At 36.4% G+C, this 22132-nt stretch overlaps 1 protein-coding gene across 1 annotated transcript in view; it reads left to right on the top strand.

Moving 5' to 3' along the window:
* Nucleotides 1-18001, top strand: part of sugct (succinyl-CoA:glutarate-CoA transferase) — a 183822-nt gene extending 165821 nt beyond the window's left edge. Inside the window, exon 14 of the mRNA XM_048174036.1 lies at nt 16603-18001. Coding sequence (XP_048029993.1) covers nt 16603-16766 — 164 coding nt within the window. The 3' untranslated portion in view covers nt 16767-18001. The remainder of the gene's footprint in view (nt 1-16602) is intronic.
* The last annotated feature ends 4131 nt before the right edge of the window (nt 18002-22132 follow it).

Raw genomic sequence — 22132 nt, 5'->3', positions numbered from 1 at the left:
TACTCAGATGTATATAACAACAGACTATTCCAACTTCTGTCTCATGTCAGCTTTGCAATATTCCCATGTGGATGGAAAATGTATAGTATTGATATTCAAAACTTTCCATATACCCACGCTTGCATAAATATCCATAAGATAATTCATAATTCGTTTATTAAAAGATAAAAGCAATCGTTTCTTGCTTTTAGTGTAGATTTATGTACATTCGTGGCCCTTTCGCACAGCTAGAACACAAACTTGCTCTTCAGAAGGAATTCAAGAGGGAAACACCATTTCGGACATTAAGGATTCCTGTCAAGATGACTTATAGATCAGTAAAGCTGCAGATGATCCTTTTCACATCAAAGATATGTTTCAGATGTCTCTGGGGTCTGAGTTTGTGTGAATGAGAGCGTTTATGTTCACAGTCTGTCAGATCCCCTTGCAACACAGAGCTGCTTTGACGTCACCCTGAGCCAGCTTTCTTGGGTTGTTAGCGCTGATATTGCTGTAATTCTCCCTGTAGACTTAGTGAAGTATGCACTACAAACATCTATGATGCAGCAGGGACTGCTCCTAAATCATATGCCTTGGCATTTTTTTTTTTATTTTTTTTTTTACAAAGCTTAGTTTTCCCTCAGGCTGTTTTGATTTTTGGAGCATTTAGGTCACCTTCCACTTCTCTTAGGGAGTTGTGTTTGTTCGTGTGGCAAGGTCTCACAGGTTTGAGGATACACATAATCTTACTTTTGTGTGGTTTAGCATTCTCTAGGTTGTTCCACAAGGTTTTATGGGTCGAGATGATCTAACACTTTTACTGAATATTTTCCGGCATTAAAGGAATACTCACATCAAGCTCCCTCAAGAGAATTTGTGGCATTGTCAGTTTTCAGAGAAAACATTAAAATATGCCAAATTTACACTGCAAAGATGGCACAGAAGCGCTTCTGATACAGCTTTTAGGTGTCTTTACACAGATTGTTTAATATGGAAGCTTGTTTCTGCCACAGAATAAAACAATTTAAAAGATAATTCTGACTTCTTCTTTTTTTTCGCAATCATGACATGAGGGGAAAAAAAAACTGACTTATTTCTCAGAATTATTTTTTTTATATCTCACGATTCTGACTTTATAACTCGCAGTTGTCTTCATATCACGCAATTCTGACATTATAACTCGCAATTCTGACTTTATAACTCACAATTGTGTCTTCATATCACGCAATTCTGAGAAAAAGTCAAAATTGCGAGATGTACACTCGCAATTGCGAGAAAAAAAGTCAGAATTGTGAGGAAAAAAGTCAGAATATATTCTTAATTATGGACAGTTCACGATTAAATTTTTTACTGTATTTCCCCCACATAATATCAAAATGAATATCAATACAAACAATATTTACATATTTTTTTAAATAAAAATGGGCATCACTTCATTGACCCATACACACAGTTTTAAAGATATAGCCACAAGGCTTTACTTTTTTGTGCTTTAAAAACAAGCTTCACATTTTTGTTGGCCTCATAGACTCCCATTGTTTTTTGTTGTTGTTGTTGTTGTTGTTGTTTTTTTAAGGAAAAGGATAAATTGGGGACAAAATTTTATGGACATTAAGCCACAAATGCTGTAGATGGAGCTTAACTTGTCTTGAACCTGAAACAGGGCTTAGACTATGTCTTCTTGTGTCACTTTTGTAGTTTTATGTCGGAAATGAGTTTTGGCTCATTGGGTTTCTCTGGACGTGGACTTGGACAGTGATGGGGCTCATAATGTTTTATGAATGATTTTACCACAGTTTGATTGGCCATATTCTCTTATTTGATCGTTACATACAAACCCAGCCAGAATGAATAGAAGTTTATTTCTGCCTTTTAAAATGTGACTCACAGTTTCCAGGGATCTTGAATAAATTGATCAGCTTCTAACTTCACCATCTCTTTGCTGTCTCAGTGTACAAAGGCAGCACATCTCGTACATTATTTTATTCATATTTAAGTAGGAGTACTTGCCAGCTAGTCTGAATTCCTTGCTCTTTTTCCTCATGCCATAATATAATGAGGTTTCCCACTCTTATGTATGTTTCACATTCGACTCTTTTATCCGACACCGCTTCCGTTTTTTTTTTTTTTTTTTTTTCCCTCAGTCGTCATCTCTCTCCCTCGCCTATTAAAGATGCAGTGAGTAGTTAAAAAGAAGCTGAAAGGTTTAATAAAAGGACTGTGAGGTGCTACTTGTTGCGTGGGCTCAAAGCACCGGAGATGAAGATGTTCATCTCCGCTTGACAGCTCGAGCTTGCCGTTCTGGGACACATGAGAATTCACGCTGAATCTCACCCACTCCTTTTCTGTCTTCCTCTCCCTCTCATTTCAAACTAGAAACAGAGCACGGGAAGAGAGATAAATGTGGATGTTTCAGCATGAGAGATGATTTTCATAAATAAACATTTGGATGTATTGGATTGTTTACAGGTCACTTAGAGTGTGCGTGCTTGCGTTGTGAATTATAAAATCGATGGTTCAGATCTTAGATACGGATTCAAACAATTAAGAGGGGTTTAACATGAAACCCTGCTCCTCAGGATAGACCTGAAGTTGTCGTGTTCAAAGCTAAACAGTGTCCCGGCATCTGAATGTCCCTACTTTCCTCTATAGTAGGTGAAAAACAGAATGTGAAATGTCTAAATTACCTACTTTTATTTTCTGCCAAGATCGCAACATACTGCACACATTCATACTTATTTTAATAGTAGCAAAGAAATTTCTTATCACATGTAGTACCTACTAAGACAGTATGCAGTTTCAGAGTGAAACTAATTTCAGTGCTAGAATGTTAATGTGAGCTGTTTAGCAGCTGTCAACCAATCATAAACTTCCTCAGTGTTTACCTCATTAAATATTCATGCACAGAAACATTTACATTGTCTTTAGTTTCCATGGCTAAGAGAAACAGTTAAAAATGTTGAAGAGTGATGGAAAACATGCATGACTGGTGTACACACACACACACACACACACACACACACACACAATAGTGGCTAAAAGTGATGTCTGGCCTAGGAAAATTGACACCCCTTATTCAAATATTATTAAAAATGTGTTAAAGATTTTGTAAACATATTGCATAGTTGAGCTTAGAGTCAATTGTTTTATTTGTGATAACACATTGAAACCATGAATTGTGTGGTCATCATTTTTGGCCAGGCTGTCATACAAATAAATTATGAACAGATGCAAAAACAAGAGAGAACCAATGAAATAGCTGCATAGTAAAATAAAATCTGTAGCTGTAGTTTGCCTTTTTTTTTTTTTTTTTTGCCAAATAATTGTCAGATTACAAATTACATATTACCAACTTTGTGTTTTGTTCTTCCCTCATATTTAAAGGAGACCTATTATGCCCCTTTTCACAAGATGTAATATAAGTCTCTAGTGTTCCCAGAATGTGTCTGTGAAGTTTCAGTTCAAAATACCCCACAGATCATTTATTATAGCTTGTCAAATTTGCCTCTATGTGGGTGTGAGCAAAAACACACAGTTTTTGTGTGTGTCCCTTTAAATGCAAATGAGCACCTTTCCAGAAGAGGGCGGAGCTTTAAGAGCTCACGCTTCTGTTGCTCAACAACAACAAAGCTGGAGAATCTCACGCAGCCAAAATGAGGATTGTCAGTAACGGTGTTCAGCCTTACATTGTTCAAACCGGAGTCGACACTGATGGAGAGACTCAGGAAGAAGTAACAACTTTTAGAATGAAACTGGACGTTTCTGAATGATTAGTGGATAAATTTATGTAGTTGCTGTGGAGTTGATTCAACTCATCCACTAGCATGTGCCGTCATGTTCATCTTTTGTGCAAATCCAGTGTTGAACTGATCCTCGTTTGTGAAGCAGTCCAGTCTAAAATGACAGCATGTCAACAACACTCTACTACAACAACTCTTCCTCTTCTCTAAAGCAGCCCAACATGGCCTCACCCCCTTTGTTGCGTGTTCTCAGGGGCAGGTTTATGTAAAGTTTAGGGTTAGTGATGTCACTAACCCGGGAAGAAGCTCATTGTAGTCCCTTCCAGCCGTTTGTTGTAGTCTTTGAACAGAGAATTCTTTAAAAGAAAATATCTCCCTTTGCATTGATCTTTGAGCATCGTAACTTTGAAGATATTGTTTATGCTCAAACAGCAACATTACACACTAACGACACCAATGAGCATATTTACATTGAAACTGTTGTAAAGCAAGTACACTTAGAGAATTGTTTATGTGTAATAGCTTTGCCTGTAGAAATCCCATCACTCTTTTACAATACTCAGGATAAATGATCTGTACTCTTTCTCAAGTCCCCACTGCAGTTAAGACCTGTTTCTCTTCACTTCACTCAACGCTGTAGATCTCCACTGGGAAATTCTCTTTCTTCTCTTTTCTTCTTTTCCTCTGCTTTGTCAACCATGCAGAACTAGAGATGCTCTTCACATACACACCACATACAGAAAGTCAACACAAACCTGAATCCCGCTGAACACATTTGAGATTAATTGGACTACTGTAAATGTGTCGGACCGCACTGATGCTCTCGTGTCTCCCACAGTCATGTTTCAGCACCGAGAGGAAAAATTTCCAATTTATTTATATTTTCTGAAAAGTGTTAGGCACTTGCTAAGGTGGTTTTAGATACTGTGATTTAGTGATTTAACTTTATTTCTGTATATTTCCTACCTGAATATTACTGTTAGACCTACCTGAAAATCTCAAAGCAGTATTTTAAAAAGTATTATAAAGTATTTTTTTCCATTTATTTCTCCCATAGGGATTTCAAAAATGTCTTTGTTATAGCATTTTAGCTTGAGGTGAATAACATTACAAACTTTTATTTGAAGCAAAAAGGTATTTGAAAATCAGACAAAAGTACAAACATATGTACTTAACTGCTTTAGTGATAGAAAGAAGGAACTACAAACCCATTAAATAGCATAATCAAATTAAAAAGGATAGAGAAATATAAAAATACTCATTTAAAAATGTTTTAAAAATGCAAAATATGTATATATATATTCAAATATTTAAGTATGGCCCACTCAATTACGTCATATGAGTGGGTGGAGCTAAAGAGCTATTTTGGCACGTTTTGCTTGTTTCGACACTATGATTGGTGGAATTTTATGTACAGCATTATGGGAAATGTAGATTTTCACCACGAATTCCACTGTTAAACATGATTATTTTAAAACTAAGTTGAAATAATGCGGGCTACGGCTTCAACAGAAGCAAATACCATCGATGAGCAACAGCCAAGGTTATTTTTTTTTTTGTTGTCTTTTTTCTTCCAGAACCTGACTGTCGCACTCTATTATAGTGGTGTTTATGTGAAGTTTGTTGTATGTTCACTTACTTAAATTAAAAGTTGTTATATTTTTAAAGCCTATTAAATGTTAAAAAAAATTATGCCTTTCAATTATACTCTAATGCTGAATTGCTAAAAATTGAGGAGAAAAAAAATTAATAGAGACATCAAGTATTACTATCAGTGATACTGGCTTTCATTCATAGTTCTTAGTAAAAATATGCCTTTAAACATAAAACAAAATAAACCGTCTTTATGATTTTGACATTCATTAATTTGTAGATGTATTAAAAATATTAAATATAATAATATTAAAATAATATAATGCAATTACTTTTTCTTATTATCAACGTTGATAATAACAGTTGCGCTGCTTAATAATTTTTCTTTTGTATAGAAAGATCACATTTATTTGAAAAAGAAATTTTGTGTAACATGATATATTTCTCTACTGATCCTATCAAAAGCATTAGTCTTTCTAATATATATATATATATGGCTATTTCATACAGAAGATAAGGGGGGCACTAAACTGATAAACAGTTTGCCCACCAAGGTCATTAGCCTGTTTACAGTTGCTAAGCAACTTAATAAGCCACATTAATTTAGAACTCGTTTGATGTGTGCGGTCACAGGTGTGTGCATCCCGGCTTCAAATGTGACTCATCCCATCAGATTTTACAGCCGGAACTAGCTGTGTTATACATTTCCGTTTATATGTCAGATAAAGTGGTGTAGATTAGATATAGATTGCTGTAACTAATCTGAACCGGACAGAACTATCAGTTTTAACAGGTTTGTCTTTCTTGAAGCAAGGAAACTGTTATCTGTAAGGGAATGGAAATGAGGTGACCACGACACAATCCGATTGTCACTGATAATTGCTGTATGGAAAGAATATTTTCCTCTACCGTGGGGGAATCTCAATGGAAATGCCGGAAAACGAAGTTCAATCTTTTTTCAATCAGGAAGGAAAATGCTCTTTATGGTTGGATGATGATATTTACATGCAATCAGAGGCCCACAGGATGCATGCATGCATATCTCTTGGAAAACGTCAGAAGCAATTTAGCTCAGCAATACAATTGTATATTTAGCATGTCAGTGTGGTTTACTGTAATCTTTCAATCCTGTCTCCCTGAGAGAATCTGAACTGTCTAAGAGCTCTCTGAACTGTGTACTGATGTTCACAAGTATCTTATTTTAAGCTGTTCCAGCCCAAACATGTGTCGTGATGTTTACGTGCTTTACAGATTAAGGATGGAAGTACTCGAAAATAAAGAACTGTGCCTGTTTACACTCTTAAAAATGGGTTTTTTATTGGCATCTATGGTTCGATGAAGAACCTTTAACATTCATAGAACCTCTCCATTGTGCAAAAGTTTCTTTATAGTGGAAAAAGGTTCTTTAGATTTTTAGAAATATTCTTCACACTAAGGAAAAAAAAAAGGTTATTTTAAAGGGATAGTTCACCCAAAAATGAAATTATCCCATGATTTACTCACCCTCAATTCATCCTAGGTGTATGTGACTATCTTCTTTCAGATGAACACAGTCAGAGATATATTTAAAAATATCCTTAACTCCAGGGGGTTAAATAAAGGCCTTCTGAAGTGAAGCAATGCGATTTTGAAAAAAAAAAATCCATATTTAAAACTTTATAAATTCAAATAACTAGCTTCTGGGCGATTGCCGTACACAGAATGCGCAAGTCGACTTCAAGTCGCCTCTCAGTTCAAACAATCTCAAGCTTCTCTTCTCTTATATCAAAATTCTCCGAAATTTCTATTTAAAAATTATTGTTTTGGAGTTATAATCCATGACCAGTAATTTGTTTTGCTCTATCCTCTGTGCTTCCGCATTCATCATTACGTTGTGCTTCAGGTCAAAGGATACTCTTCCACCTCAAATCGACTTGTGCATTCTGAGTATGGTCGTTTGCTGGAAGCTAGTTATTTGAATTTATAAAGTTATTAAATATGGATATTTTTCTTACAAAAATGCATCGCTTCGCTTCAGAAGGCCTATATTAACCCCCTGGAGTCATATGGATTGCTTTTTTTTATGGATGGATGCATTATATTGTAAAATGTAATTTATTCCTATGATCAAAGCTGAATTTTCAGCATCATTACTCCAGTCTTCAGTGTCACATGATCTTTCAGAAATCATTCCTGATATGCTGATTTGCTGCTCAAGAAACATGATTATTATCAATGTTGAAATCAGTTGTGCTTGCTTAATATAAGTGGAAACTATGATATATTTTCCCCTTTCAAAAGATCAGCATTTATATAAAATAGAAATTGTTTGTAACATTATAATGTCTTTATATCACAGTTTCACTCAGTTTGGACTTTGTTTTCCTGCTTGCACTATTTCCCACCACTAGTTTGATGTCATGGTTTTTGATTTGAGTCATCACTGTCTGCTGTGTGTCGTTAATCACCTCATTTGCACCTGTATTTAAGTTCCCTTGCTTCTCTTCTTCATTATCGGGTATTCGTCAGTGTTTAACGTGTGTTTGAAACTCTTGTTTGGATTTACCTTTGGATTTATTAAAGACTGCGTTCTCTCTTCATCATCGTGTTCGTATTTGATCTTTTACACAGTGGTGTGACACTTTACTGTCACTTTTGATCAATTTAATGCATCCTTGCTTAATTAAAAGTATTAAAGTCGTCATGAAACAGAAGGTGTGCTAGTCTTTTCTTCCCTATTGCGACGTATATCTGAGTGAAGCGGCTTCATGAACAAGAACTAATGTAGGGCGGGGCTTGATTGTGGAATTGATTGGATGGTTGTGGTTTGCTATTGGTGGATCTCGTGTGAGTAACAGGTTGCCCCACCCTCACACCAGTAAAGAGGGAAGGGAAGTTATTTTGATTACAGATTATGAGGCACATTTAAAAAAAAAAAAAAAAAAAAAATAGGGAAAGAAAGGAAAAGATGCACACAGATTAATCATTTATAATAAATACTGCAATATTAAAATGTTAGTTACGTTCTCATGGTCACATTTAATTTCTTTAAAAAATATAGAAACTAGAAACATAATAATTACTGCAATAATGATCCAATCATAGACTCTAAAGTATTTGCCTATTTAAATCCACAGAGCAACCTTTTTGTTTGTTTGTTTGTTTGGGCCGGGCAATGTATGTAGATGTATTACTGACCCCAAATTTTTGAACAGTGTCAGAACACATTATTTCCCAGAATGCGTTACCTGTGTTGAATTTCTTTCAATAAATTCCATTCTCTTCCAATTCCAATTTAACTTGCGGCGTGGCCAATTCAATTCAAATTCACACTCGTGATTTGAAAGTTAACCCTGGTACAATCCATAGGTGTCACTTCATTATTAATGTAATCTAATTTAATGCTGAATCATTGAATTAAAGAATTTATTTGAATAACCCAGATTTCCTTGTAATTGACGTGTGGGTGATTAGTCACTGGGTTTTGTACTGAAATACCATTCACGGATGTGTCACAATCGAATTCAGCCCTCAGTTTTTCGTAAGGTTAGGACCAGTGTGTTTCTAGTCATCCGGGCAGACCTTTGAAGTGTTCAGTGGAAAGCAGGAGTAGTGAGTGAATGGATAAAGTTCAGAATTGGAGGAAAGAACACAGTGGGCTTTGTTGCGGTAGAGTGAGAGGAAAACCTTGGACCATGCCTGCGGAGGAGAAGAGCGTCCCGCTCCCTCGTTCGCCACGGTAATGGCTGAGGAGAAGCAGATGTGGGAGCAAGAGGCAATTATGAGCCTGCGGCCAGTCGATCAGAAGCGAGGGAGGGGGAGAAAGAGGATGTGGTTAAGGCATTGCTTCTAACTGCTGAGGCTGCGAAACCACACACACGCACACAATCGTGTTTGAGATCTGTTGTTCCCTCCTTTTTTGGATGTTTCTTTTATTTAAATGGCCGTTTGACTCTCATCTTCATGATGGCGCATTTCCTGTGCGGAGTTTTTCTCTACGAATTTCTGTCTGGAATTTCTTATCTTAACGTAAATTGTCTTATCACCAATACTTGTCTGCTTTGTTACATTATCCATTACGTGATCATGTTCATTGTAGTAAGATGAACACATTTTGTGGTTCATCATGTCCATGACCCAAGCAGAAGCCACTGCATGTCAAAAAATAGACAAATCAGATCTTAGTATGTAACAAATGTTTCTTTTTGATAGGAATGAGATCAAAGAGGCTGTATGTAAGAATTTTCATGTATTAATCACTTTTTTATTGCCAATGTATGAGCAGCATGTAACAAAACTTAACTTAAAAAACAAGACCTTCCCCGACTTCCTAGGTTGTCTATGAAAGCCTGTATAGACTGATTTTTATGTGAAGGACTCACATCATTTTTGCCAGGAAAATCAAAAGGTTGTGACTTTTACACTCGCTCCCGAGATCCTCTCTTCCGTTCAGTGACACATGAAATTAATGCTTATACAATGTTCAGGACAAAAATAGCTGAAAGAGCTATTCTAAATGTAACCCCCCTGGTCCTACTCGCCCCACTCCGAGCGGGACTCGAATCAGCGTCTCCGACATGGTGCAAACATATCCACATCGCTATGATCAGATGCTTTCTTAAAGGGATAGTTGAAAAACTGATTTACTCACCCTCAAGCCATCCTAGGTGTATATGATTTGCTTCTTTCAGACGAACACAATTGGAGTTATATTAAATAATCTCCTGGCTCTTCCAAGCTTTATAATGGCAATAAATAGAGGATGAGGTTTTGAAGCCCAAAAAAAGTACAACCATCCATAACAAAAATAATCCTCATGGCTCCAGGGGGTTATAAAGACCTTCTGAAGTGAATCCAAGCGATATTCATAAAAATGTCTATATTTAAAACTTTAAAAACTAAAATAACTAGCTTTCAACAGATGGCCGTACGCATCGATTTACGGTGAAAGAGTGACCTTTGACCCATGACGTAATGATGGACGTGGAAGCGTAGAAGATAGAGCAAAACAAAACACCAGTCACGAATTAGAAGTCAGGATGTTCATTTACAGTATAACACTGCAAAGGTATTTCCAACTTCTTTGTACTTCTAAGCGAAGAACTAACAAGAACTTCACCATGTGTATATCAGGACCTTGAATCACGTTCAGTCTCCTGCGAGTGCGCGCACAAGAAATAGTTGTCGCTGCAGGTCACTCAACGGCCACCGGTGTCGCTAATAACAAGGGTTACTGAATTCTTCATATAGCCTCTTTAAATTGAGAACAAATTGAGATTTTTTTTTTTTTCATAGTCTCCTCTTCCTGAGAAACAGTAATCTCATTTAATTTAAACCGTTATCCGGTTTCTCATTAAATTCTTTCAAGACCAAATAATCCAAGTCATCCGCATTAATTTTGTAACTCTATACTTTCATTTGTCTTGTTTTTGCCAACTATAAATTCTCCAAAAGAACTTATTAATTATTATTTTAATGGTTTTTCTGAGAATGTGAAATATGTTAATGTGTACACAGAAAAATATAGTGGCATTTGATAACCAAGCCTTTTTAAAACAATAATTGGAGTATTAAAATAAAACATTTTGGAATTAAAAAATGAGTATCCAAAAAAAGCACAAGTACACTTTTCAAGCAAAAGTTAAACAGAGTGACGTTAACTGCCTTTTAAATTGTAAAACAAAAGATATACTGTTGAAAATGAAGACAAAAATATTTAGACACTTGGTAGTTAGGACATCTGTGTGAACTTGCGGAGATCTGACTTCATACATCCACTAAAAAAGTAATTGCAAAACTGACTCAGAAAAGTGAAGTTAGATCACGCATCATTTATGTGCAGATGCCACTTTTATATTTTGTTATCCACATTTTAAGTTTTAAGTGCGTCTTCAGCATATTAGGCTCACTATATTTATGGCTGACACTCCAGAAATGACACTTTTTAAACATCAGGCTGTCTCATGCTCATCTTTGTCACATCAGAAGCACACCGAGAACATATGGATATGGTTGTGTACTGTATAGCCTGACTAGAGACAAAATCTAACTAAAAAGAAAGTGATTTTGTGCCGCCACTTAAGCTTCTGTATAGCCCAAGTTATCCATGCCGTCTGTCATCTGTTGCATGTCTTTCTCCAGTCTGTTTGAAGAACGAGATTTTCCGTAGTGCCATTAATAACAAACATCAGGCCTCGCCTCTGTTCGACACGCACGTCTTTAAAACCGCATGTCTTTTGTGTGAGGCCCTTGAAAACATTTGAAAAAGCTCTGGATGTTGGAGGTTAAGCAATCAAGACACATTTATGGGATGCGTTTGGCTTCGGCACTCGTGGGGAATGTGACCTGTAGCTGCGTAGGAGACGCTACTTATTCAAAGCAATGAGGAAGAAACGTGTGAATTATGTAGGTGTATGTCCCTTATTGCGTAAAACAATGAATGAATGTCAATGTCTCTTTCCTTTTTTCATGGAATGAGCATTGGTTAAATTGTAGAATCGTGGGGGAGGAAAAACAATTAGTTTCAGTGAAATTAACGGGAGTTGCATAAGAAAAGAGAAGTCAGAAAAGGGAAGGATATGCTAATACTGTCTAAGGATAGCAATATCTGAAGTTTGAGGAAGTGACTCAACCAGATGACCTACTCATCCATTTTGTCATCATCTTTCTGTAAATGCCACATTTGGATATGAAGGCTGTGTTTATATTCCACAATGATTAATAAGTCAGTTGCTTTATGGACTTTCCTACAGGTTTGACGTATGCGAGTACATGAAACAGGAAAGAATGAAAGCTTTTAGCCATTTCTTCAAAGGCCCCTCCTACACTTAGTTGTCTTTGTTTAAAATTCATTGTAAATGTTTTGTGTTCTGACGATCATACTGTTTAACAGGGGGTAAACTTAGTAAATAAACCAAATATATAATTCAACTATGTAAATAAAATAAATTATATGCCATTTTTAACAAATTTTATATGATTTAAACTAATAAAAAAAAAAAATGTATTTAGGAGAAGATTGAGAAGATTAACTGTAACACATTTATTCAATTGAAATGCCTAGTTGAAAGAGTTTAAAGAAATATAAAAATAATATAATATATACACTTTCAATATTGATGTTTTTTTGGAGCAGCAAATCAACATATTAGAATGATTTCTGAAGGATCATGTGACACTGAAGACTGGAGTAATGATGTTAAAAATTCAGCTTTGATCACAGGAATAAATTACATTTTAAAATATAGTAAAATGGAAAAGAGTTATTTTAAATTGTAATAATATTTTACAATATTACTGTTTTTACTGTACTCAAATAAAAGCAGCCTTTGTGTGAATAAGAAACATCTTTCAAAAAAAAAAAAAAAAAATTATATAGACCCCCAAACATTTGAACAGTGGTGTCTATAGGGGCTTTCGCACCAGAGGAACCTTTTAATAGTTCCTAGAACTATTGGCTGAAGTACCCTGATTTTGGCGTGTTCGCACCACAGGAACTAGGAATGATTTTAGTTCTAGAAACTTCTTTTGGGGGAACTAAATTAGTTCCTACTTTAGAGTAGGGTCTAAACCAGCACTATAGGAACTATCAGTGACATAAGTGTACGTTGATTGGTCAAATGCATGTCAAACACCGGCACCCGGGATTTTTAAAAAGCTGTGTAAACATATTTACTTCACGAACATGGAAATTTAATGGATTTCGTCTCTTAGCCCCACTTTCTGCTCTTTTAGTCACGTATATTATGCGTTTACATTCCATCTCCGTTATCATGAAACCCACGACACAAACACAGCTCCGATGACGGCATCCTCAATCCACCAGTTTTAGCGTTTGTAAATGCCGCGCTTAACCCTCAGGGGTCTGAGGATTTTTGGGACCCTGGAGAAGTTTTGACGTGCCCTGACATTTGTGCTTTTTTCAGTTGTTCATAAACATATTAGTGGAAAAAGTGTCATTACACTGTATTCAGCACAAACTAGGCTACCATAATATGTGAGGAACATGTATGTACATGTTTGTGTTTTTGAAGGAATAACGTTTATGCGTGGTTATTGAAAAAACAAAAAACTTAAGTCACTGAAATAAAGCCAAAAAATGTATATTAAATCTTTGTTCACAAGACTTCTGGGTATTTGAGGTTGTAGACTAGAGTTTTTGCTTCAAAATGAGGTAAAAATTATGCTGCCTGCTTGTTCATATAAAACAATAGAGAGATTTAAATTTTCTAAAACATCTTTGGTCAAGAAACACAGTATGCGTGGAGGTGTGAATAATCATGAATAATGGGTGATTCTCACCTGAGAAGACAAAAGAATCGCATAAAGAGCTCTAATGACCTGCATAAATAATGAGCTCTTTCAGACAGGTAGGCCGTGAAAAAACCCTCTGTTGATCATGTCTCAAATCTCATCATGGTGTAAATCAAACATACAGAAAAAACAGCAATACTGTGAAATATTATTACAATTTAAAATAATGGTATTCTATTATATTCTTTAAAATATAATGTATTTCTGTGATGCAAAGTGTCTGAACAATTATGTTACATCTATGGCATTTCATAAAGGCTTTTAACTTAAAAGCATGCACATTTGGAGAAATATTGATGGATTCTCATATGTTTGTCAATTTTCTATACAGAGGAGTAATATTTATTCAGGATTTATTGTCATTACTATGAGTGCTGGATACTGTGTTTTCAATTCATACTTGCAGCCGGAGGGCGCTCTGTGCATTTTTAGTCCACAAATGCCTGCTAAAGAAGAATAGGCAATCCAGGAACTAACCAAACTAACAGAGGCCAGAGATCGCCAACTATGGCTATTCAAAACACTTTTGAAGACAATAAATACACGATTGAGACGATGTATGCATGTATTGACTGAATTTGCGTCTGAATAGCGCTGGCTCCACGGGCGTGGCCGCATTAGCGGATAATGAGCTGAATCATGGACTTCTGACATGGCTCTCTTTTCATACAGAATATTTGTTTTCGATTTGACTTACACGATTTAAAACCTGACATTTCAACGTTTTTTTAGACATAAGTCTATTTTTTTGTGATTAGTATTCACTAAGTTACAGTTAATTTTCTGAGAACTATCAGATTGGAGTTCGTTCAGAGGGAGATGAAAGATCACGCATCATGTTAGTTTTCTTTATTTTACAAAAAGCACAACATTTTGTTGTTACTCTGAGTGTACACAATAAAAGAAGATATTCCACAGATTAAAATGGTGTATAACTCTTAATTGTATGTGCAACATTAACAGAGTATTTTGAGTCTCTTTCACACTGGTTAGAAAAAAAAACGCGGTGATCACGCCGGCGTGACCGCCGACCCGAGGGAGTTAAAGATGCCACTGTCACCCACTTCAGAGTTCCTATTCCCGGTGCGAATGCAACCGGGAACATGGCCCAGGGGAGAAATTAGTTCTCATGGACCTATCCCAGTGGATAGTTCCTAGAACTGAGTTCCTAGAACTATTCCTTATTTACTGTGTCGCGTTCTTGGAGATTGTCATGTTTGGAGGTTTTTGGTATTAACTCTCTGAGGTCTGAAAACGCGCCGGCGCGTTTTGCAGGTTTTTTTTCACATTGCAGCAAAACAGACTTAAAATACTCCGTCATTTTTTGTCATAGAGACATAAGTAATATATCAACTGAAACTATAGAATATCTTCTTTTATTTGTATACACTCAGAGTAAAAACAAAATGTTGTGCTTTTTGTAAAATAAAGAAAACTAACATGATGCGTGATCTCTCGTCTCCCTCTGAACGAAGTCCAATCTGATAGTTCTCAGAAAATGAACTGTAACTTAGTGAATACTAATCACAGGAAAATTACACTTATGTCTAAAAAAAACGTTAAGATGTCAGGTTTTAAATCATGTAAGTCAAAACAGAAAACAAACCTTCTGTGTTTATGTAATCTGTATGAAAAGAGAGCCATGTCAGAAGTCCGTGATTCAGCTCATTATCCGCTAATGCGGCCACGCCCACGGAGCCAGCGCTATTCAGACGCAAATTCAGAGGCAATACATGCATTCATCGTCTCAATCGTGTATTTATTGTCTTGAAAAGTGTTTATCTGGATGTAAAAGTCATGGTTAGCGAGCTCTAGAAGACATGCAGTTAGTTCCTGTTTTCTTTTCTTCTATAGATGAATTTTAGATGAGTTTTTGTTTCTTTAGCGCCCTCCGGCTGCAGTATGAATTGGAAACTCCATTCATGGAATAGCCTCTTCTTCTTTTAGATGAATTTGTGGACTAAAAATGCACAGAGAGGACCCTCCGACTTCAAGTATGAATTGAAAACACCAGCGCTCATAGTAATGACAATGAATATTAAATAAATATAACTCCTCTGTATAGAAAATTGACATAAGCATATGAGAATCCAATATTTCTCCAAATGTGCATGCTTTTAAACTAAAAGCCTATATTCAGACTCTTTGCATCACAGAAATACATTATATTTTAAAGTATAATATAAAACCATTACTTTATATTGTATTAATATTTTTCTGTATGTTTCATATATCATGATGAGCTTGAGACATCACAGAAGGTTTTTTTTTCACAGCCTACCTGACTGAAATGCCTCATTAATATGCAAGTCATTTCAGCTCATTACTATGCAATTCTTTTGTCTTCTCAGGTGAGAATGGCCCATTATTCAATGGTGATTCACGCCTCCACGCATACTGTGTTTCTTGGCAAAAAGTGTCTTACAAAAACTAAATCAATATATTGTTTTATATGAAGGAGTAGGCAGCATAATTTTTACATAATTTTGAAGCAAAAACTCTAGTCTACAACCTCCAATACCCTAAAGTATTGTAAACACAGATTTACTATACTTTTTTTGGCCTTATTTCAGTGACTTAAGTTTTTTGTTTTTTCAATAACCACGCATAAATGTTATTCCTTCAAAAACACAAACATGTACATACATGTTCCTCACATATTATTGTAGCCTAGTTTGTGCTGAATACAGTGTAATGACACTTTTTCCATTAATATGTTTATGAACAACTGCAAAAAGCACAAATGTCAGGGCATGTCAAAACTTCTTCAGGCCCCAAATCAGCCTCAGACTCCAGAGGGTTAAAAAGTTTGAAAAGCCCTGGCATAGGTGACATGATATATTATGTATAGCACTAACACAAATGATTTTTAACATTAGTAATCATGTTTATTTGGTGTTTGGGAGGTTCAGGGGAACACGTCTTATTTCACCTTGATTCAATATTCCAATTTAAGCACATATATTACAGCATTACTTCATTTATTGTTTCCACACAGGCCCTGCTGTGCGCTTCAGTACTTTTGAATCCAGCAACCCGATGCCTCCCCCTCTGATCGGCCAGCACACGGTCCAGGTTCTCCGAGACACCCTGGGGTACAGCGATGATGTCATTAACCAACTGCTCGCCTCACGGACCGTCACTCAAAACAAGGTGCAGTGAGAGACGTCCCATTGACAGGGAGAACTGTAATAAATATTTCTGAACAATCCTACTGCGATCGGCCAGCAGGCAGGAAAATAAAAAAAACTGCCTTCCTTCTTGGCTCAGTGGTAATGATGGTTGTGATTAAACTGATGAATGTCCATCAGAGAGGAAACTGCAAATGTTAAAATAATGACATAACGACGCATTCAATTCACACGTAAAGAATATGCGCTGCCAAATGATTTCATTCTTTAAATGATTAGTAATGTGCGCACACTGTATTTGTCCAGATATCCGTACTGCCTGCGTGTTCAGGATAATGGTACCTACTACTCAAGAATATATATATATATAGAATGGGGTGAAAGAAATGTATTTGAGAGACGTTAATTTGTGATTTTTGCTTAATTAAAAATGAGCTAAGCAACACAATTTCTATACATTTTGTCCTAACTTAGTTTGTGTTCATTCCACCTAAACATATATATAAAATTGAAGTTTACACAGAAAAAGTTTGTATTGGGATTACATGAATGATTTGTGTTGCATTAACTGAAACTGGGCGGTGTTTGTTAGGTTCCAGCATGCTTTGCATATGGCTGAATCAAGAGAAAGTAAATGTTGAAATTAATTTAATTTATGTGTTTTTGAGCAAGATTAGAAAACGGGGAGACTTGATAGTGTTGAATAGTGTTTAATGTCCAATTATGTTGGAATTATTAGAACCATTTAAATTACACTGGGTTACCACTGTAGAGAAGAGTGGAGCCTTTCCTTGGGCTGTGGACTGATACAGCTAATTTTATAATTGCTTTGCTGAAGGAGCATTTAATGCTTAACATTTAAGATGATAACGTGTGCTATAGCTAGCTAAAAGTTTGTTAACTTTGTTTGTTACAGTATTATAATTCAGTTGTATGACACTAAAATTTGAACTCGATGAATGGATATATGAAATTGAATGCCTGAATCATGTCAGGGAGCCATATAAAATTTGACTTTGAGATTACTTAATTGAAGTCATTTAAAATATCTTCATTCCATGATGTTGAAGTTACATGAACAAGATTATGTTTGTTTAACTTAATTGATTCATGTGGGACTGATGTACAAGATTAAATCATGTAAATCCAACAAACTTTTTTTTTTTTTTTCAGTGCATACCGTTACTGTAATTATTCAGCAATCTGTTAATATGCTACTTGGCAAAAGCAATGTAAAAATAAGCTGTAATAAAAAGTTTGAGATCATTTTATGAAACTGCACTTTTTCCAATTTGATTAGGCGATTTTAAATTAAGATTTTAAACATTACATACATTTGATTATAAATATGAGCAATGGTGTTTATTTATATTTGAAAATATCAGGTTCTTTTGCATACTTACTAAAATTTTAAAATTAGAGACAAGACAACAAGCACGAATTAACTAATTGTTGTTGCTTTACAGCATCTTATATCTTGGGCCTTCTGGAAAGGTTTTTTTTTTTTTTGAATAATTCAGCGTATTATAAAGTAACATTTTCCATGTTCAATAAAATCACAATGTTTCTTATCTGTGGCTCATTAAATCTGAAATGGTCCAGAAGTGCCATTATCTTCCATTGAGTATGTTATTCCCGTCACTGTCCGTCGTGAGCCGTTGCAGGTGCGAGTTCAAGGCACGAGGTCACTTCACAGTCCTGTCAAGGCTTTTGGCACTGCACTAATGCGTGGTGGAGTTGTTTAGCTTTGCAGTGGAATAAGCACCATTTCTGATGTCTTACTGCCAAATCTTTCATGTCCGATTTCCTGCGACTTGGGACACTGACTCATAGCAGAGCAACGCAATGAGAGTGAACACAGAGGAGAAGGTATGACAGCTTTTGCTTGTTCAACATAGTTGCCATGAAATTAAAATTCACGCAATCTGTTTTCAAAATGCATGTTATTGATCTTACAGTGAACGATTATCCGTGCATGTTTCATTTTTTTTTTATATATTGATTTCCCCAATCATTTCATTTGCCTAAACCCTTGCTCTTTCTTACAACTGACTGGAGGCTTGCATTCAACTAATCAATCTAATCAACAACCGATACATAAAACCTTCTTTTTTGATAATCTGTTTCAATTGGATGTATGTCACAATATTGAAGAAAAGATCTGTCACCACTTGAGTTTCATCGCAAATGTAATGTATATCTGCTGCATTCTGAGACTTTTGAGTATTTAGTAGTCTTAGGGCCAGATTTACTAAACAGGGCAAATTAGCGTGAGAACGCAATTCCTTAAAAGTGCAGATGGGAGTGAAAAGTAATTCACATGATCTACTAACAGTGCTCACATTAAAAAACACAGAGGCCGCCGGATCATTTCCATAATGACCAATGCAATCTACCAAGATCAGCGCAAATTAGTGTCTGGTTTAATACATGCTTTTTTGGGTGGTAAATAATGGCGCAAATACCAGTAAATTGACTAGCGCAAACCTTAGTAAATCACCTTGCATGATTCCTTTAAATACTCTTCTCCCATAAATTTTACATCTGAAAGGGAATCTTCTACAAATGCATATGCAATAAGATCAGCCTCAAAAATAACTGTCCATGCCTTTTTAGCTTGCACTGGTGCAAGCTGTTAGTAAATCTGGCCCTAAGAGTGTAACTAGCTAAAACAGTCAATGCTACTAACTCAACCACATTGTAGTGTCTAGTAGTTTATCGGGTAAGTTCAAAATGGTCACCTTATTTAAGATGCAGTCAACAAAAACTTGTTTGTTTTGCCAGAAAAATGTATTTCACATTAAACTTATTCTTTTTAGAATCTGATGGATCCTGCAAGATTGTGGGATACCAAAATCTGTCAGCTGGTTGCACGCAGAGAGAGAATCTCAACAGGTGCAATACTTTCTGTCTACTGTTTCATGAATACTACTCAGGCAGGTATGCCTTTTTGGATGCAGGGAATGTGTTTTTGATGGAGACGTTTTGCTCAGGTTGGAAAGCATCAAGGTCCCGAGCCTCATTCTGAAGACATAGTGAGAAAGCTGCCCAGCTCAGTCCAGAGTTAAAGAGAGTTTTCCTGAATGAGTCATGTGTTTATACTGTTCCAGTTCATTTCACGGGAGACTTTTTTAAATAAGTCCCTTGGATGAAATAACGGTCAAATCATAATCTGCACAAGGTCATGTACTCAGCTCTAAGGTCCTTCCATTTAGTTAGAACGGACAATTAAGACTCAAACCAATAACCTTTTGCTGACATAATAATGGTGTGATCAAATCCCAGAATGTCTATGAAGAACAGATGTCATCTCTCCAAGGCTTCGCTGAGGAAGGCTTTCCAGCTTAAGTTGGCAGTCTTAATGACAGCCACGGAGAGTGTCGGTAATAGCAAAGGTCAGAACTTGGCAAAGGTCAGCCGCCTTGTATCACCGTCCCGGGAGAGCACTGGAAAAACTCGAATGAGTGTGTCTTTTAGAAGTGTAGCATTACGAAGAGGCCAATTACTCCCCATGAAAGCGGGTGGAGGTGTGAAGGTTATGATAACCGTACTCAATCTCTTCTGCTATCGCCACGAAACCATTGTTTGTTTATGTTTGACGTCGCTCTGCACTCTTTGTGCACGCCGAATCTCAGGATGCCCGGATATGAAGTCCAGGGAGAGCACTGGGAAGTGCTTTCCTGTTTTCAGTTTGTGTTCCGCTGACACGTTCAGAGAAGGAAACGGGTTATCCAGCCCAACCAGCTGCACATGACATTAGCCCCCTCCTTGCATCCCACGCTGCACCTCTCTGTCCTCAGCCAATGGGAGGTGACCCATGCCGCCGTCACTTCCAGTTTTGCGTGTGTAGGCCGTTGCTATGCCAACGGATGGTTTCCGGAGCAACCGGCGAGCAATGAAATGAACTAAGCAGACCTAGAGTGAACCTGTGGTTTTAGAGATGGGAAAAAGTAAAGGAGGACAAAGAAATTGAAGATAAGAATTGGAAAACCATCTGTACGGCAGTCTGGAGCAGGCGTGAACTTGCGCCGCGGAGCGTTGAGATTCCTTGAGCGCTTGAGTTCAGAGGTACCAGGTTGGTAGTCTCAGTCTGAAGTTGACATTGTGTCATGATATTGGAGTTGGCATGATCATTTTCCATGACTTGCCATGATTTTGTGGTGCCTAGATATGGCTGGAGTTCAGAGTCAGAAAATTCCATCCCAAGTGTCTTTGGCAGGGTTCCTCAAATCTGTCCTGCAGAGTTTGAACTCAAACCCTTATCAAACTCACCTAGCTGGAATTACTCTGAAGATCTTGATTAGCTTGCTCAGGTGACTTTGATTAGCATTGGAACTAAACTGTGCAGGACAGTGGCCCTCCAGGGAACCCTGGTCTATGGGATTGTTTCATCACCTGCTAGATCAAGATTGTCCTCATGAAAGCCTTCACCTCTCATCTGCACAAATTTAGGAAATTCTTACCTCCAGTCTGCTGTCAACCCCAAAATCCCCTCCCCTGACTTGGATACCTACCATGGATATGTTCCCTGGTCCGAGGCAGAATTGATGTTTTTACTAGACTCAGTAGACTAGTAGGAAAATTAATACAGTATTGAGGAAGCATGAAAGAGACAAAATCACTACAATAATATTTTTGTTTTTGAAAGTCTAATGGTCTATGAATCCTACAGCCTTTAATCCCATGAGAGAAAGTGAGTGTGAGAATGTGAGTAACCTTGAGGATCAGAAGATGAGTGTCTGGTGGGAGTGTGTCTGTGTGTGATTTCAAACGAAGAGTGTGGGAGTGCCGGAGAGGAAATAGCTGTGGTCCGGTCTGCACTGAAACTAATGACAATCTCACACACACGGCAGAAGATTTTTGGGAAAGTCCATTGTTTATTTGAGACAGAAGATTTTTAATAATTTAAATATTATATATACTGTGTGTGTGTGTGTGTGTGTGTGTAAATAATATTGTGAATAATTTTTAATGAATAATATTTACAATATTATTGTAAATAATACAATAATATTGTGAAATATTATTACAATTTAAAATAACTGTGTACTATTTAAATATATTTGACAAAGTAATTTATTCCTGTGATGCAAAGCTGAATTTTCAGCATCGTTACTCCAGTCTTCAGTGTCACATGATCCTTCAGAAATCATTCTAATATGCTGATTTGCTGCTCAATAAACATTTATGATTATTTTCAATGTTGAAAACAGTTGTGTACTTTTTTTTTTCAGGATTCCTTGATGAATAGAAAGTTCAAAAGAACAGCATTTATCTGAAATACAAAGCTTCTGTAGCATTATACACTACCGTTCAAAAGTTTGGGGTCAGTAAGAATTTTTATTTTTTTGAAAAGAAATTAAAGAAATTAATACTTTTATTCCGCAAGGATGCATT

Source organism: Megalobrama amblycephala, linkage group LG22, assembly GCF_018812025.1.
Source record: "Megalobrama amblycephala isolate DHTTF-2021 linkage group LG22, ASM1881202v1, whole genome shotgun sequence".
Taxonomy (NCBI): domain Eukaryota; kingdom Metazoa; phylum Chordata; class Actinopteri; order Cypriniformes; family Xenocyprididae; genus Megalobrama; species Megalobrama amblycephala.
Note: the sequence above shows the minus strand (reverse complement) of the source record. Positions and strands in the feature narration are given on the sequence as shown.